Source organism: Humulus lupulus, chromosome 1, assembly GCF_963169125.1.
Source record: "Humulus lupulus chromosome 1, drHumLupu1.1, whole genome shotgun sequence".
In the NCBI taxonomy this organism is placed as follows: domain Eukaryota; kingdom Viridiplantae; phylum Streptophyta; class Magnoliopsida; order Rosales; family Cannabaceae; genus Humulus; species Humulus lupulus.
Window position 1 is genome coordinate 34,141,045 of NC_084793.1, and position 17,006 is coordinate 34,158,050.

The following is a 17,006-nucleotide window of genomic DNA, read 5'->3' on the forward strand; positions in this document are numbered from 1 at the left end:
TCGAGGAATCTTTTCAATCTGCAATAAATTAAATATCATATTTCTTAATATTAAATAACATAAAAACTTAAATTTTTTACAAAACAAAACTTACTGGAAGTGTTTTCTGTCGTGGCATAGAGGAAGACTCTGATTGTTCATCAACATGTGATTCTAATTGTTCTTCAGAACATGTCACTGACTCTTCTTCAATATATACCTATTAATTAAATATAAGAAAAATATAACTTTTTAATCAATAGAGTAAAAAACACGTTAGTCGAGCTCTACTCACTCTAGTTGAGCTTTACACTAAAATTTCATTTAGATTTTGGAAATTTCGACCATGTTTGGTAGAGCTCTACTAAAGCCTGGAAATCTCGACTATGTATGGTCGAGCTCTACTCACACCAGTCAAGCTCTGTACTACAACTTCAATTAGACTTTGGAAATCTCTACTATGCATGATCGAGCTCTACTCACATCAGCCGAGCTTTACTCACTCCAGTTGAGCTCTACTCACAACAGTCAAGCTCTATAGTACAATTTCAATTAGGCTTTGGAAATCTTGACTATGTATGGTGTTGCTCGACTCACACCAGTCGAGCTCCATACTACACTTTGGTCGAGCTCTGCTCACACTTGTCGAGCTCTATGCTACAATTTTAATTAGACTTTGGAAATCTCAACTATGTATGGTCGAGCTCTACTCACCAGTCGAGCTCTATGCTATCAATTAGACTTTGGAAATCTCAACTCATGCTAATCGAGCCCTAAACTGAAAGTTCATTGCATTTTTAAAAATCTCGACCATAACCACTTGAGCTCTACTCATTCTAGTTGAGTTCTACATTTTAAACCAATATTTTTCAAATCATGCCTTTAGTGCTCTAAATTTATAGCCAATTGATTTCAATTAAATATATTATCTATTCTAAAAAAAAGTACAAGAATAGAAAAAATGTATTTAACTTCATTTACCTCATTATCTAATTGAGTCGTTGTTGTGTCTGCGGGAGGTGTTGGTGGCACACTAGCATCCAACGATTTTGAGCACGACGACTCTGGACTAGATTCGTGAATAATCAACCGTCGTTGAATCAGTTGTTGTGGATCTCTAATGCTTGGTACTTTCATTCGTGCCATGAAATCTAGGAAATAAAGTGTATAAGAGTTGAGCTTGGGTGATTGGACAATCGATCCACCTAAAAATGTTACTAGAAAGCAAATTTACATGAAAATATCATTATTCGAACATCATAATAAAATCTATTTAAATATATGGGTCTAAGAAAATTGACTTAAAGTGATTATGTACCGTGACTGAAATCTTCAATAAAAACAAGGTTGTTAATATATCAATTATCAAACTAAGCTAAAATATACACTCTACATCACATATCCAATATGTTTTTTTTAACAAAAAAAAAAAAAAGATAATGAAGTAGTACAATTAATCAATGTAATGTAAGTATTCATTTTAAATATCAAACCATAAGCAACAACACATATTGTATATTAATTGAAAATCTCAATCTAATTTAATAAAGTTAGTTCATTGAGACATTTTTACAAATATATGGTTTGTATTATTATTAAGATTGTAAAATAAAAAAATTAATAAACAAAATAAATATTATAGCAAAGTGTAATAGATTACACAAAAGTTTAATACAAGGTACTCACTGTCATTTCAATTCAATAAATCAACTCATTTATATGTGTATATATATATATATATATATAAAAGCTGAAAAAAAAAAGATAAAAAAACCAAAAACAAAAAAGTGAGAAATGTACCTTAAAGTGGTAGTGGGAGTGAATATACTTTTGGTGTTTTGTTTCTTTTGAATTATTTGATAATTGTATTATGATGTCAATATTGTATTAATAATATTGTACCGAAGGAATTGAAGAAAAAGAGAGTGGGAGAATGGAAAAATGAGACCTGCGGCGAAAATGAGAGAGATAGGATAATATATATATACAGGTTTTCAGTTAAAAGGTCATATTAGTAATTGTCTTCTTAAAATTAATAAAAAAAATAAATATTTCTCAAATATAACCAGGTTATACTGTTAAAACCGGGCAATCACAAGGTTGTATAACTCAGTAAATATGTTATGTTATGTTCTCACTCGGTGCTGTTTCTTAGTCAAGGGTTTTAGAGTTGTTAACCGTTTGAAAGTAGTCGTAAACCCTCTAACACTGTAACGAAAAGGAAGACAATCATGGCGGTAGAGCTAGAGCATAGCGATTCATGGCGTCTCCAAAGTGGCCAATACATTGGTGAAATTTCAGCACTTTCTCTTCTCCACTTCCCGCATCGTTTTTCTTCTCTTCCTTACCTCCTCACCGGTACGCTTTCAATTTCATATCCTTCTTTATTTCTTACTTACTAATTAGCTGTCAATTCAATCTCATATTTGATTCATTTCTCTTCTTCTTTAACCTAACAGGCTCCGGTTCCCAACTTCTCGTCTATGATTTGGAACTGGGAAAGATGGTAAACTCTTTTGACGTTTTCCATGGCATTCGCGTTCATGGAATTTCTTCTTGCAACATTCATTCCCATAAAATTGCCGTTTTTGGTGAAAAGAGAGTCAGGCTATATAGCTTACACCTTGCCCAGATAGGCCTGGACTTGACTCTACTCCAGTCCTTGCCTAAGTTTGGTAGTTGGGTTTTGGATGTTTGCTTTTTGAAGGTAAAGACAAGTACATATTTTTTCTTCTTCTTCACATTGTCCAATTGATATTGAAAATTCATTTCCCTTTTCTTTGATCGATCCAAAGCAGGGCCATGAGAGTTCATCTCAGGAAGCCAACTCCCGTCTCGTAGTAGGATGCAGTGACAACTCTGTTCTTTTATGGGACATGTCAAAATCTAGCGTGGTTCTTCATGTTCAATCCCCCGGTTAGTAAATAATATAATGTCCTTTTGCAGCCACCACATTGGAGTAGTTCCTTTCTCTAATCAAGCTATGTTCTAGAAAGTCATTTACTAATAAAATGCATTATATTTTCGTTATTCGTTTGTATTTTTTCTATTTTTTTTCCACATTATTCAATATTGGACTGTAGAAAGGAGCCTTTTATATTCAATGCGCTTATGGGGTGACAGTCTTGAAGCTCTCCGTATAGCCTCGGGTACTATTTATAATGAGGTGGTTAATCTCTTCTTACTGTGAAAGCTCTTCCAATATAATACTTGCTCTTAACCTTTTGAGTTTTACATGCTTGTTGAGCTCAACGCCACAAACACACATGTGAGCAGATATGGTGGAGACCTAATACTCTTAGTTTGAATCTTGGTAATTATTGTTTAGAGTAAATAAAAGAAGCCAACATATGCTGACCCCCTTTACTCCCTAGACTTATTTGATTAAATTTGTAAAGGAATATCCTGATATTGCACTTATCTTCTAATTTCCCTGCAATTTTTTTGAAAAATGGGCTTTAAACAGATAATTGTTTGGAAAATGGTTCCTCGAGATGATGTCATGTCCAGTTCTCACTCTTATAATTATGAAGCTGTTCATATATGTAAACTAGTTGGCCATGAAGGCTCAATCTTCCGTTTGACATGGTCCTCCAATGGTGCCAAGCTGGTCTCTGTTTCTGACGATCGTAGGTGAATTGGTTGTTTAAAATTATATGAAGTATTTATAGCTTCTCAATTAAAACTGATTATATGTATTTTTTCAATTGAGAAACCAAATTTTAATTGTTTATGCTTGCAGTGCTCGTATCTGGGAAATTTGCACTGGAATAGAAGATAAACCATCAGAATCTGTTGGCATCGCCCTCTTTGGTCACAGTGCACGAGTTTGGGACTGCTGTGTATCTGATTCTGTGAGCTTAACCTTTACACCATTCTTGAGCTCTGCCGCTTTTTTTTCCACTCGTTTTCATATATGCCTTGGGGTTAAGTAAAGAAAAAGTACAATATATTATATATGTCCTGATGTTCTGAAACAAAAGTAATAATTATAATTTTCTTCCTCTTATTTCTCTCAGTTGATTGTCACTGCTGGTGAAGATTGTACTTGCCGTGTTTGGGGACTGGATGGAAAACAACTCCATATGATCAAGGAACACTTGTAAGTGGTTTATATGGTTTTTCTTTTTGATGAAGATTCAGAATGATACAACATAATTAGTAAATTAAGCTGTATGTCAGGAACTGATAATTCAGATTCTGGATGCAGTAGCAAAATTATCACAAATGAAGCTTTCATTTTTCCCCCCATTATTGGAAAAAGATTATTTCATTATAGTTTAAGCCTTCTGGGACCTTTAGGAAAGGAGTTACAAAACCATGGTTTTTTATTCTCTTCTTAATTTGGTGTTATACAGAGGAAGGGGAATATGGCGATGTTTGTATGATCCAAAATTTTCTATTCTCATTACTGCTGGATTTGACTCTTCAATCAAAGTGCATCAGCTGCAGACTTCACTCTCTGGAAGTCCGGAGGGACATGCTGAGACAAAGGAAATTGACAGAACAAACAAATTCACTGTTTGTATTCCTAGGTCTTCAGATCATATTGGGCTTACAGATAGGTAGTTCTTTCAAATAGGAGATTAAAGTTTGGGTGCCTGTAGTCATTCTTGATTTCCAAAAAATATTTATCTTAGGCCCAGAATTACGAAGTTTTTTTTCTGGAAAAAAATATTGTTTTTTATTTTAACATTATTTTGATTCTTTGATCATAAAGAATTAGTTGTGCCACAATATGCTGATATGACTAATATATTTAAGGTCTATTTCCTTAATATCGTCAATTGTAAACTGCACTTTGTAAGTGTTTTGTAGTTTGAACATGTTTCCTTACTGGTTATGCTTATATTGGCGTCACTTGGTAATCTGTCACGTTGCAGTAAAAGTGAATATGTTCGTTGCTTGCGCTTTACACACCAAGACACCCTTTATGCTGCCACAAACAATGGTTATCTCTACCATGCTAAATTATCTGATATTGGTGATGTATGCTGGACAAAGATTGTGCAGGCCAGCGAAAAGGTGCCAATTGTTTGTATGGATTTGCTGTCGAAACCATCCAAGCCTTGTTGTGGGAACGAGGATTGGATTGCTGTTGGAGATGGTAAAGGAAACATGACAGTTGTCAAAGTTAGTAATGTTGCTTCTCCTAATGCAGACATCACTCTTACTTGGTCAGCTGGAAAAGAGAGACAGCTCTTGGGAACACATTGGTGTAAGCCATTAGGATTCAAGTATGGCCATTTATTCTTCTTTAACACTGATATTGATTTTAATTTCCCTTGTTTTAAGAATATACTATGATATGTAAGGTTTAATGATTTTTTTTCTCCATTTATCATTTAGCTATGTTTTCACGGCTGACCCCAGAGGAGCATTGAAGCTATGGAGGCTGTGGGATCCCTCACAACCTTTTCCTTATAATTCTTCAGCCAGTAGCAATGTCTCTCTTATAGCTGAATTCACATCTTGTTTTGGAATGCGAATAATGTGTTTGGATGCCTCAGTTGAGGATGAGGTATTAGATTCCCATTATTAACTTTTCCCTTGTAACTATTTTGGATGTGATTCATTGTTTGTTTCCTCTAATTTCATATAAATAATGTGTATGTGCTCACTAGCACATATCTATATTTATTGTTTTTATTTTTAAAGGAAATCTTGTTCAATCATGTCATGTAAATAATAAATTATAGATGCCGATGAGATGCAAAGAAAAGAAAATCCTTTATGTATATTTTGAGGAAAGGATAAATAGAGCACTGTTTTAAAACATTGTAACTGCTGCTGAGAACTTCCTACAAACTGTTTTGTCACTATAAAAGTGAAATGCTTTTGTTCATAAATATGCCCGTATGTCATTTAGTGAACTTGATGAGTACAAAAGCTGATTGTATCTCGCTTTTATAAAGTTTTCTTTACCTATTGTTGTTTGTATTTTGTAGGTGCTTGTATGTGGAGATATACGTGGAAATCTTGTTTTATTTCCTTTATTAAAAAGTGCGTTGGAGAGCACATTTGCTGTATCAGATACAAAAATAGCTGCATTAACTTACTTCAAAGGGGCACATGGAATATCAAGTGTCACCAGTGTTGCTGTTTCTAGCCTAAATTCAAATCAGTTTGAAATACGATCGGTAGGTATGATTAACTTTTATAAAGTATGTTGGATATTTGCATTCTAGTCAAGGGAAAATAAAATTGGTGGACTGAATTTATATACACATGTCAGTTATTATAAAAGAATATTTGAATATAGAAATATTGGCATAGACTGTAGTTTTTTAGTTGCTAAGCATCTCACATGTTTAGGTATATTTCTTATTCAGACTGGTGGAGATGGGTGCATATGCTATTTGAAATATGGCATAGATAGACAGAATTTGGAATTTATCGGGATGAAACAAGTGAAGGAATTGAGTTTGATCCAGTCCGTTTGCTCTGATAATAACTCTGTTATTGATTCGTCTATTGCTCACTTTGCCGCTGGTTTTGCATCTGTTGATTTTATGATATGGAACTTGAAAACCGAAACAAAGGTATATTTTTTCTGTCACTTTACTCTTTATATATAAATATTTATATAAATACATATAAACTTAAATTACTTCTACTTTTATTAGTGCCTGAGTTTAGTTCACATCGGAGCAGGTTTTGCAAATACCTTGTGGTGGATGGCGTCGTCCTCATTCTTATTATGTTGGTGATCAACCAGAAATAAAGAACTGTTTTGCATACGTAAAGGTTTGTTTATGTCTACCTGTTTGGATTTGACAGTTTTAATAGCTAGAATAATCATCTATGGATGCTGACCTGGAGTAGGTGAAGAACGCAATTAGTCATATCATTTTTATTGAAATTTGTTAACCATTGACATTGATATCTATGATATCTTTGCTGCACAAGCAACAATTTTTGGGGGTCAAGACATATTGTACGTCTTAGACTTCAATAAAGCCAACTTTAGCTATTGTATCTTATTGGTTGTTTTAATAGATGATCTTTTGTTGTTTTTATGCTGCGTGATTGAACTCGTTACTTTTTTTTTATATATCCTTCTCTTTTCTTATTTTTCCACAAAAAAGGGTATAGTATTTTACTTTTTTGCTTTTTTGTTTTTTGTTTTTTGTAGATTACTATTATTCTGCTTCCTTTATAGTGTGAACGGTGTTGAAAATAGTCACGTACAATTATTTTTCTTCCTTCAATCAGCAGTTATTTTTTGTTTGGTAAATTAGTTTTCTACTTAATTTATTGTACAATATCATTTTGTTTCAGGATGAAGTTATCCATATTCATAGACATTGGGAACCAGAAGGTTTCAGGAAGATATATCCCCAGAACCTGCATATGCAATTCCATGGGAGGGAAATGCACTCCTTATGTTTCATCATGGAAGAATTGCAGCCTGGAGCAAATGGGAAGCACAGCCTTGTATCTGGATCTAGTTGGATTGCTACTGGCTGTGAAGATGGAACTGTGAGGTTGACTAGGTATGTCTATTATCAATTCTTAAAATCCGACGTAAAAATTATTAAGCAGCTCTGCTTTGTTATATGACTTGAGATAAAGAGCGGACTGTATGCATTTTACAGAACATTCGATATGTGTCTTAAATTCATAATGTGTAGACTCCCTTCCCTCTCTTTCTGTTATTTTCTTTGAAACCTCTCTAATTTCTTTGTCTTGAAACTGATTTAAGTGTTGCACTGATTTGATGTGATCAACTGATTATTATATGGCTTACTTAGGTATACTCCAGGTGTTGAAAATTGGTCTGAATCAAAATTACTTGGGGAGCATGTTGGTGGATCAGCTGTGAGGTCAATATGCTATACATCAAAGATACACATGATTTCATCTGATCTGGCCAAAAGTACTACTGCCAGAAACGAAGATGATGTGTTTGGAGAGAACATAGAAAATCCATTTCTTCTAATTTCAGTCGGTGCAAAGCGGGTCCTAACTTCTTGGCTGTTAAGGAATAGGAACCTATACAAGACGGAGAGTGCACTTGCTGGTGAGCAGCATAAGGCAACAGGAAATGGCAATTCATCTGAAGTGTCATCTTCTATGTCATTCCAGTGGCTGTCAACTGATATGCCACCCAAATATTCCAGTTCTGATAAATATACCAAAAGCATTGGGAAGGGAATTGGTCTAGTTGAGAATTTGTCTGGTATGAAAGCTGATGAAGGTACAGAAGATGGGAAGATGGAGCTGAAATCCTGCCCTAGAGACAAATGTGAAGATGATTGGAGATACCTGGCTGTCACTGCTTTTCTTGTGAAATGTGCTGGTTCCAGGTAGTTGGAGATTCTAATATATTTGTCTTGCATACCGTATTTTCACCTTGAATCTGATGCAAAAAAATTATTTGTTTCAGGTTAACCGTCTGCTTTGTAGTTGTCGCTTGTTCAGATGCCACATTGATGTTACGGGCTCTAGTCTTGCCCCATAGATTATGGTATTAAAAAAGGAACTTATGTCTTGTTCACTTAGTGATTTTCTTTAGCCTTTTTCTCTCTATCTGGCACTTTTTTTCTGTCTTTTGTCACATTGCAGGTTTGATGTGGCATTGCTGGTGCCTCTATCATCACCAGTTTTAGCGTTGCAGCATGTTATCATTCCAACATGTCTGCCTTCTAAAGGTTAGTCTATTCTTGATTTGAATCATCTTGTTGAAATGAAACCTGTATCTCAATCCCAGCAGTTCATTGCAATGTTCTGGTTCAGCCCACTCCACAGGTTGAACTCTCTTAAAACTCTGAACCTTAAATTAAGAGAAATAGCTGCAGTATAAAAATAGGTGGTCTGCAGATTCTCCATTAGCTTTGCGCCAAACACACTACCCAAGAGATGAAGCTTGAAATGACTTTCTTTGAAAGACCACTAAGACACCCAGATGAATCCCCAGCCATAGTAATTCAGCTTTCTATCTATAATAAAAGTTCTGTTTACAATGATGATGATGATGATGATAATTTTGTCTATACATTCTGAATGAAGTTTCTTTTCTGAGTCCTTTTCTTCTGGTATTTCTATTGCTACTCTCACAACCTATCCATGTGGAAAACTACAGCACAAACATTTCTTCTTAAAAAAAATTCAAGGATATAACTAAAATGCCAATCATCCCTTGACTTTCAATTTTTCTGTCTTTAGTATTCAGAGACAGAAGTTATGGTAATTTGAAAGATTTGACATTTTTACGTTTCTTTGGATACTTTGATTCTTATATAAGATTTTATCACAGATAACATTCAGGATAGAAGTGTGTATGTTGTCATTAGTGGTGCTACAGATGGAAGTGTTGCCTTCTGGGACATAAGTGAAAGCATTGATACTTTTATGTGCCGGGTATCAGTTCTTCATGTGGAGAAGTTCATTGACTGTCAGAAACGGCCACGTACCGGAAGGGGAAGTCAGGGTGGAAGATGGTGGAGATCTCTGGGCCGTAGCATGTCAAAAAATAGCACGGACACTGAGTCAATCACTGAAAAATCTGGACCAGATGCTAATTTTGACTTCCCAAATTTTGTTGCACATGGAATATCATCAATGGAAAATGCTTCTGAAAGTAGCACAACAACTTCTTCTGAAACTATACATGTTGCCTCTAACAAGTCAGAATCGATAGATGATTCTTCATCTGAAATATGCAAAATATGTCCTTTACATGTTTTGAAGAACATTCACCAATCTGGTGTCAATTGTCTTCATGTTTCAGGTGTGAAAGGTTGTCGAAATCCTGACAATGGTTTTGTTTACAATTTACTTAGTGGGGGTGATGATCAAGCTCTGCACTGTCTTAGATTTGATTTGGAATTTTCATTAGCAGAACAGAAAACTGAAATAATAACACCAGAAACACAAAATTCAATCACTGGACAAGGAAATGCTAAGAACTTTGTTCAATCTTACCAAAACCAGAACCGGAGTTATAGGATCAGATTCTTAAATCGTGATAAAGTCCCTTCAGCTCATACCTCTGCTGTAAAAGGTAAGTTATGTATTTGAACTATATATATAAAAAAAGTACTTACAGGTGCCAGTTTGTTTTTTAATTTTGCAGTTAATCATTGTTTCTTTGTTGCAATTAATCACCTGTAGTAGTTATTAACCTTCCTCTATTTAACTTTCAAAGAATTTTCTATTATATGCATTCAGAATACTTCATCACATATTTTAGTTTCTGCAGTAGAACTGTCAATGTAACAAATTTCTAAGCTCTTTTGTCTCATCAAATTTAATTTCATGAAGGTGTCTGGACAGATGGCGTGTGGGTGTTTTCCACTGGTCTAGATCAGCGTATCCGGTGTTGGCGTCTTGGGGAGCAAGGTAAAATAACCGAGAAGGCCCATGTGATCATTAGTGTCCCAGAGCCAGAAGCATTGGATGCTAGGATCTGCAGTAGGTAAGCAATGTACTTAAGTAGGACCTGCCTTAACAGCTGTCCTAAATAAAAAATATTTGTTGTTTCAATAACCTAGTTCTTTGTCATAAATCCTCCGTTTTTAAATTGTTTGTTTTTGTCATCCAGGGGATACTATCAGATTGCAGTAGCGGGGAGAGGAATGCAAATAGCTGAGTTCTCTGCAATTCATAACATAAATTTATGAAAGCAGAAGAGCTATTCTGTCGGCTTGTTTTTTGCCCACTCAGTCATTCCTGGCTGACTCCCTCCTGGGTATTGCTGAGTTACTTAAAATTTTCTACTATGTTGACTTAAATGTATTGGTTCCTTTTATTTATTCTTTCTCACTGCAAGAAACTCAAACACTATCTTCATAGTTTGGCCGTATTGAGAAGGGATTTTTGATGCCTGAATTAGCTGTAACTTATGTTCCAATTGTATCTTATTTTTCTCCACAATGTACATGTTATACAGTAGATTTGATTGCATATTTTATTAGAGGTTGGGAAGCTTTTTGTTTCTATATTATGTTTATTTTTGGTAGGTGTGACTAGGTGGTTTTTACCTCCCAGGTATGAAGTTGGTGCGCAAGATTCTCAAGAGGAACCTTTTCCAGTCACTATAGCAAGCCTGTACAAAGAAGCCAAAGATAGAGAACATAGCAAGCTGTTCGTTCTCAATTTCTTTCACCTTGAGCTCTGCAAATGCCTCAGGATCATCTGCAAGCTCCAAGGGATCAAAGCCGCCTCCAGCAATTTGGTAACTCTCAAATGTGCCCATGAGAATAACCTGGGTTACCCAGATTGCTAGAATGCTCTATGCATGAACAAGACTTGGATTTTTTAGATATTCAAGACCACCTTAGCTGAATTATCTGAGAACCAGCTTTGAACCAAAAACTTTACTCCATTTCTGAAAAGAAGCTCTGGGAAGAGGCCCAATGCTCCAAGCATTGCTCCTTGCAGACTGTTGAGAACCCTGGCCCTGTATTTGATAAAATGGTGGTATGGAGAATGGAGATGAAAGAATCATTGATGCCATCTTTAGGTCGTTATTTCTTTATGGATGGAGTGAGGGCTTTAATTTGGATTATTAGAGCTTGTCAGATGAGTGATTGCAGCAGGGTATGGCCATGGAATCCCATTTTATATAGGATCTGGTGAGGTTTACTATGAATAATGTTAAAAGAGGTAGATGAGCCCTTGACACTCAGCACAACACTAATACTGATTTGGGATCCATATTATAACTTAATTTTGTGTGAGCACCACAAATGTCCCTTGGTTAACTACCCTATTTGTGGATATCCATTCATCCTTTCTTTTCCCTAATTGGCTTATAGAATAATAGTATCATTAAATATCAAGCTCAGTTCTATGTTCAATCATTGAGTGCTACCCTGGATTATGTTCCAATCACAAGGATTTTACCCTCACTGCAAATTAAAATTGTGTTGTTTTGGGACAATTATAAGAGCTATGGTTGGGTCCAATCTCATTAATGAACAAAATTAATTATGTAATTATAATAGGTTTGGATGACAAATGCCTATGACTATCCTCATTAGTACAGAGTCTTAATTAAGTAACTTAAAAAAAAGATTATTTTCAACTAATTTTAATTTTGAGTTTAGTTTTTGATAATAGGAAAAAGAAAAGGAATAATTTTATTTATAAGCACATTTTTCATAGATATATTAGGATATATTTATTTGAAATTGAATTTATTTCGAGAGTTGGAGTAAAATGATTTTAAAAACTATAGTGTTAATTGGGTATATGTTTATTTCCTATAATTTATCTTTTTTTTCTAAGTTCAAGTATTGTTGTCGTTGGGAACACGCATCAAGGGGTCGAGTCGAGGCCATGTTGATTGTCAGTGCTAATAGATAGATTCCAAGTTTTTTTTAATATATAGTTGTTATTTTATATGGTTGGAGAACAAATAAACAGTAGCACATTTGTTCCTAATTTAGTGACAACACCTTTATTTAATTTTAATCATTTTTTCTGTAGTAAATATTTGATCATGTACTTCCACTCCCACTCCCACTGACAAAACATGACAATTGTGCTACTAAATATAATATTAGTAATAATACTAGAGTAATGGGTTATTAGGAATGAATTATGAAACTACATTCTATAGGGTGGTGATGGTGAAGTGATGCCATTTTGTCTTATTTTGGTTAAACTCTATAGTGTTATAGACGAAGTACCTCACCTACTACTAACCTCAATCTTAATTAAATAACATAACACAATACAATAATAATAAGCTATAAATAGGAGAAATGATCATCATCTTAGTCTTACACATCATCTTCCCACCAAAAACCATTGCTATTACTTTTATTTGTAATATTTATTAAATATCAATTTTATTCATTTGTAATCAGATGTTCAAAATAAATACCTTCTTCTTTTTCTTAAAAAAATAATTACAATAAATTTTGGTTTTATGGAATTAAAACATATAACATAATCTTTTTTTAAAATAAAAAATAAAAAAAAATATCCCAATGACCAAAATATACAGAGAGGAGTAAGTATGCGAATAAGACAGTTGTGTTTTGAAAAATTCATATACACAAATCGCCAACATAAAAATACTTCGTCAACCTATTATTTAATTAGTGTAATAAACTATATTTATGGTATCTATTATTACAATTGTTCAAACCAATTTCTACCTAATTTTAATTTTTGATATTATTATTTATTGATTGGGGGCAGTGAGTGAGAGACTGACAAGTCATCTCACCAACCAAATACCACCGGTACGTGGCAGTCAAATCTCTGTGAGTATGCCACCCAACCTTTTGGGAAACTCATTGTCCTTGAAATTCAAACTCTTATCTTTTCTATTTAAATAAAATAAATTCAATTTTGTTTTTTTGGGGGCAAATTGAAACGGAATACGCACCAAGTCCCAACAATCCCAAGTGCTACCACAGCTCAGCTTGGCTTAGCCGTAGCTTTGGCTTATTGGGTTGGGTGTGATTTGGTTTGGTTTTGGCAAGATATAATTGACCATTCACATCTCCTCTCCTCTCCTCTCTCCCAGAGGTCAAGTCTACAAAGAAATAATCACATAACATAATTTCATCATTGGTCCCCTAAATAAAATAAATAAAAATAAATCTTGGGAATTTGAAGTTGGTTGGTTTGCCCAATTTTTCTTTTTTAATTTGTTATTGAGGAATACCATACCATTACCATTACCAACCCCACCTAAAAAAATGCCATGCTTCTAATCCCTTTTAAGATTACCGTTCATACATTTGACTTGATTGGTACCATGCCAATATAATAATATACCTATGGTTTCTAAAATATATACGGCTTAATATTCTGATGTAAGTAGAATTTAATGGTACAGGCAGAAATTTGTTTTAGTTTTTTATTTTCTAGCACAAGCAGTCCATTCCATGCAACTTGTATTGAGAATCCAATTATTTATTATTCGATAGATATTTTGGAAAAAAGAATTATCCAAAATGCTTGAATATATATTTTTTTCTTTTGTAAAGTGCTTTCAATAAAGGACACAATGATCACTGTCTTGTGTTGTGTCTTACATCGCACATGCCTATTTCTTCTCTTTCATTTATTGTAAATGTGTATTTGTTTTGAGTAATTGAGTTGTTTTTAAAAGTGTAGAAGAACTTATGATAGATGTAATATTAAACTTTTGTGTACAAAAGAGTTTATTTCACTTTAAAATACATGTGGGGCTCGTACAAATTATTAACTTTACTCTCTTAAAATTTGAACCAAACATAAAAAGAGATTTAAATTCTTATTCTCACCTTTACTTTACCCCATATCAAACACCCCTTAAGACTATTACTTATTTTCATGATTAATTTATATATATGGTGTGCCTGGTAATGTAGGTTTTATTTACCTTATCCGATAGAGTATTACATTGTTTTTGGGCATGTGAATAAGTTATGAGTCAAATTTTTTGATATGATTGTTATCTATTATAATTATAGCAAATCTCTTGCACATTTTTAGAAAAATTTATATAATTTATTGTGCCAAAACAAAGTTCTAAATTTGTTTTCTCGTGCTGATATGATATTATCTAGACATTTTATTTGAACCCTATTTTATAAAGGTTATTAAGGACTTTTGGCCCCGAACTATGATCTATTAATTATCGTATTCCCTGATTTTTTCAGTTTATTAAAAATTCCCTCTGAACTATTTATCGTGTTGTAAAATGGAACATCCATCCAATTTCATCCTATGTGGTTAAGAGAATACTGACCTGACTTTTTACTCACTCATGTGTATCTAAGTGCGTAATTCAAAATTTAAAATTATAAAATCTATTTTCTTATAAAAAATTAACAAATTAATCCATACAAATAATTTAAACCTCTAACTTTTTTTGAAAATATATTTAAATTTCAATTAAAATAAAAAATTATTATCTTAATCTTCCTTATTAAATCATGGTCACATAATTAAAAATAAAAATTTTTCTTTTTTCTTTTTAAACATTAATAAATAATAATAAAAACATTAAAAAAAACTAAATAAACCTTAAATTATTTTCTCTTCTTCTTCTCACGAAGTTGAAGCTGTCGTGTAGTTTGGCTTGGGAGGGGTTTTCGTTGCGATGCTCAGATCTTGGGAGAAAGCTTCTCTAGGTTCGGATATGTGGAGAAGACTTTGTGAGGGTCAGATTTGGGCTATGCTCGCGGACGGAGGTGGCAGTCGGAGCTCTCTGCCCCCATCTTCTTTTTCTTTTTCTTTTACTTTTTTTTTTTTTTTGCTGCAGGTTTGGGGGAGTTTGGTAGGGCTGAGTTTGGGGGTTGCATGAGAGGTCAGATGGAGGTTCAGAACTTGGCTAGGCGGAAATCGGGACTGGGTTTAGGGATTTGACAGGGTTGAGAGATCTCTATCTCTATTGATTATAAGTTTTGTATGGTTGAATGAGGATGAAGAGAAAGAAAAAAAGGGAAGAAAGTGATTTTAAGTTCTGTTTTTGTGTTTGTATGAATATGGGTATTTGTTCATGAATGAATTGTATGAATATGTGTGTATACTCTCTTTATAATTTTTTTTTAATTTTATGTTTGGTAGGCCAAAAACTAAAAGAGAATGTATGAGAAATAACAAGAAAGTGAAGTTTTTTTAATTGAAACGTTACACCATTTTCATTAAATTAAGCCCAAACATAGCACCACAAATTAAGGGAACCATTTCCTATCGATGCAGAAAATGCCCATGGAGCAAAAATAATTATTTCTTAATTTAAATTATTTTATTAATTTTGAATTTTAAATATATTTCCAATTTTTTTAAAAGGTTTAAATTAATTTTGTTTTCATTAATGGTTAAAAAGAAAATAATTTTTTTTTGTTAATTTTTAATTATGTGGCACTGATTTAATAAGGAAGATAAAGATTATAATTTTTTTTATTTTTAATTAAAATTTAAATATATTTCCAAATTTTTTTAAAAGGTTTAAATTATCATTTTTAATTAATTTATTAATTTTTAATTAAAAAATAGATTTTTAAATTTTTAATTACATATGCAGCGTTGACGTGGCCAATATACATTAGTGAGTAAAATGCCACGTCATTATTATATTAGGCACATGGGATGGAAATAGACGGAAGTCCCACTTTACAACACGGTGAATAATTCAAGATAAATTTTTAACAGCCCAAAAAAATCAGAAAACACGATAAGGTGTAGGCCATAGTTCATAGACAAAATTCTTATAAATAATAAATTTTATAAAAAAATTGGATTTATAACTCATCAAAGGATATGAAACAAGGTAGTAACGCACCGGTCCACAAATGTTCACAATATATATTTATAGCAAGATTTAAATGAAGTTTCTTAAGAATTTCACCATTTTTTTTATATATTCCAGAAATAAAAAAAAATGACAACTTATTTAATATATTAATTACTGATATTATCATTTAAAATGATTTATTATTGTTTTATTTGTAGGACATAATATAAGACTCCTAGTGAGGCGCCTAGTAAAAGCCTCAAAAACTAAAACATATTGTATTATGAATTAGTAGTAATTTGAGTTGAGAAGGAATGGTTCCCTAGTTTAATGAATTTCTCCACGTTTCAATAATTAAAAAAAAAAAATTGAAGGTCAATTTCCATTACTATCCTTTATGAGAGATTTTGAAAAGGACATAGCGAAGCCACGATCTTTCTTTATTTCCAGCTCATTGTTTGGCGAGTATGGCCACTGTTTTGTCGGTAAGCATTTCGAAACCTTACATCCCCACGAGGGTAGTTTAGTCATTTCAATATTCACTAAAAATCTTACTCAATTAATTTCAATACATAACATAGAAAATGTAATTTGTGGACAAGTCATAAAAATGTATATGGTTAATAATCACGTCCTAATTCATTACCCAAACTATCATATATTGATACTAATTAAAAATAATAAAAAACGTGTTAAGAGAACTGTAGCCGCGTAGCCAGAGCTGAGCCGCCGGATAGGTGGAAATAGAACCGGCTAGGGTTGGTGAGTGACCGCCTATCACCGGTAATAGTAACGTCAAATCCCACCAACTCCCCCACCGATTACTCCGGTAAGGGGT

General features: G+C 33.3%; 1 protein-coding gene across 6 annotated transcripts; it reads left to right on the plus strand.

Moving 5' to 3' along the window:
* The first annotated feature begins 2,075 nt into the window (after nt 1–2,075).
* On the plus strand, nt 2,076–11,783 carry LOC133790668 (uncharacterized). Of its 6 annotated transcripts, XR_009874057.1 has the most exons (21): nt 2,077–2,337; nt 2,439–2,686; nt 2,778–2,895; nt 3,063–3,145; nt 3,446–3,612; nt 3,722–3,833; nt 3,999–4,081; nt 4,338–4,544; nt 4,863–5,216; nt 5,329–5,500; nt 5,928–6,119; nt 6,312–6,521; nt 6,634–6,726; nt 7,261–7,475; nt 7,734–8,288; nt 8,369–8,449; nt 8,548–8,633; nt 9,239–9,985; nt 10,246–10,399; nt 10,526–10,672; nt 10,972–11,783. XR_009874057.1 is itself a non-coding variant. In XM_062228391.1 (20 exons), the coding sequence occupies exons 1-20, from the start codon at nt 2,211–2,213 to the stop codon at nt 10,602–10,604; spliced, it is 4,083 nt and encodes a 1,360-aa protein (XP_062084375.1). In that variant the 5' UTR covers nt 2,077–2,210; the 3' UTR covers nt 10,605–10,875. The 6 variants fall into 6 exon arrangements, 2 of the variants coding, with proteins under 2 accessions (XP_062084393.1, XP_062084375.1); XM_062228391.1 differs by lacking the exon at nt 10,972–11,783 and having other exon boundaries at nt 10,526–10,875; XM_062228409.1 differs by lacking the exons at nt 10,246–10,399; nt 10,526–10,672; nt 10,972–11,783 and having other exon boundaries at nt 2,076–2,337; nt 9,239–9,608; nt 9,713–9,911.
* The last annotated feature ends 5,223 nt before the right edge of the window (nt 11,784–17,006 follow it).

Coding starts and splice junctions, on each gene's coding strand:
- LOC133790668 (XM_062228391.1), top strand. CDS start 2,211: ATGGCGGTAGAGCTAGAGCATAGCGATTCATGGCGTCTCCAAAGTGGC. Junction 2,896..3,062: donor TCTTCATGTTCAATCCCCCG/GTTAGTAAATAA, acceptor ATTGGACTGTAG/AAAGGAGCCTTTTATATTCA. Junction 8,634..9,238: donor AACATGTCTGCCTTCTAAAG/GTTAGTCTATTC, acceptor ATTTTATCACAG/ATAACATTCAGGATAGAAGT.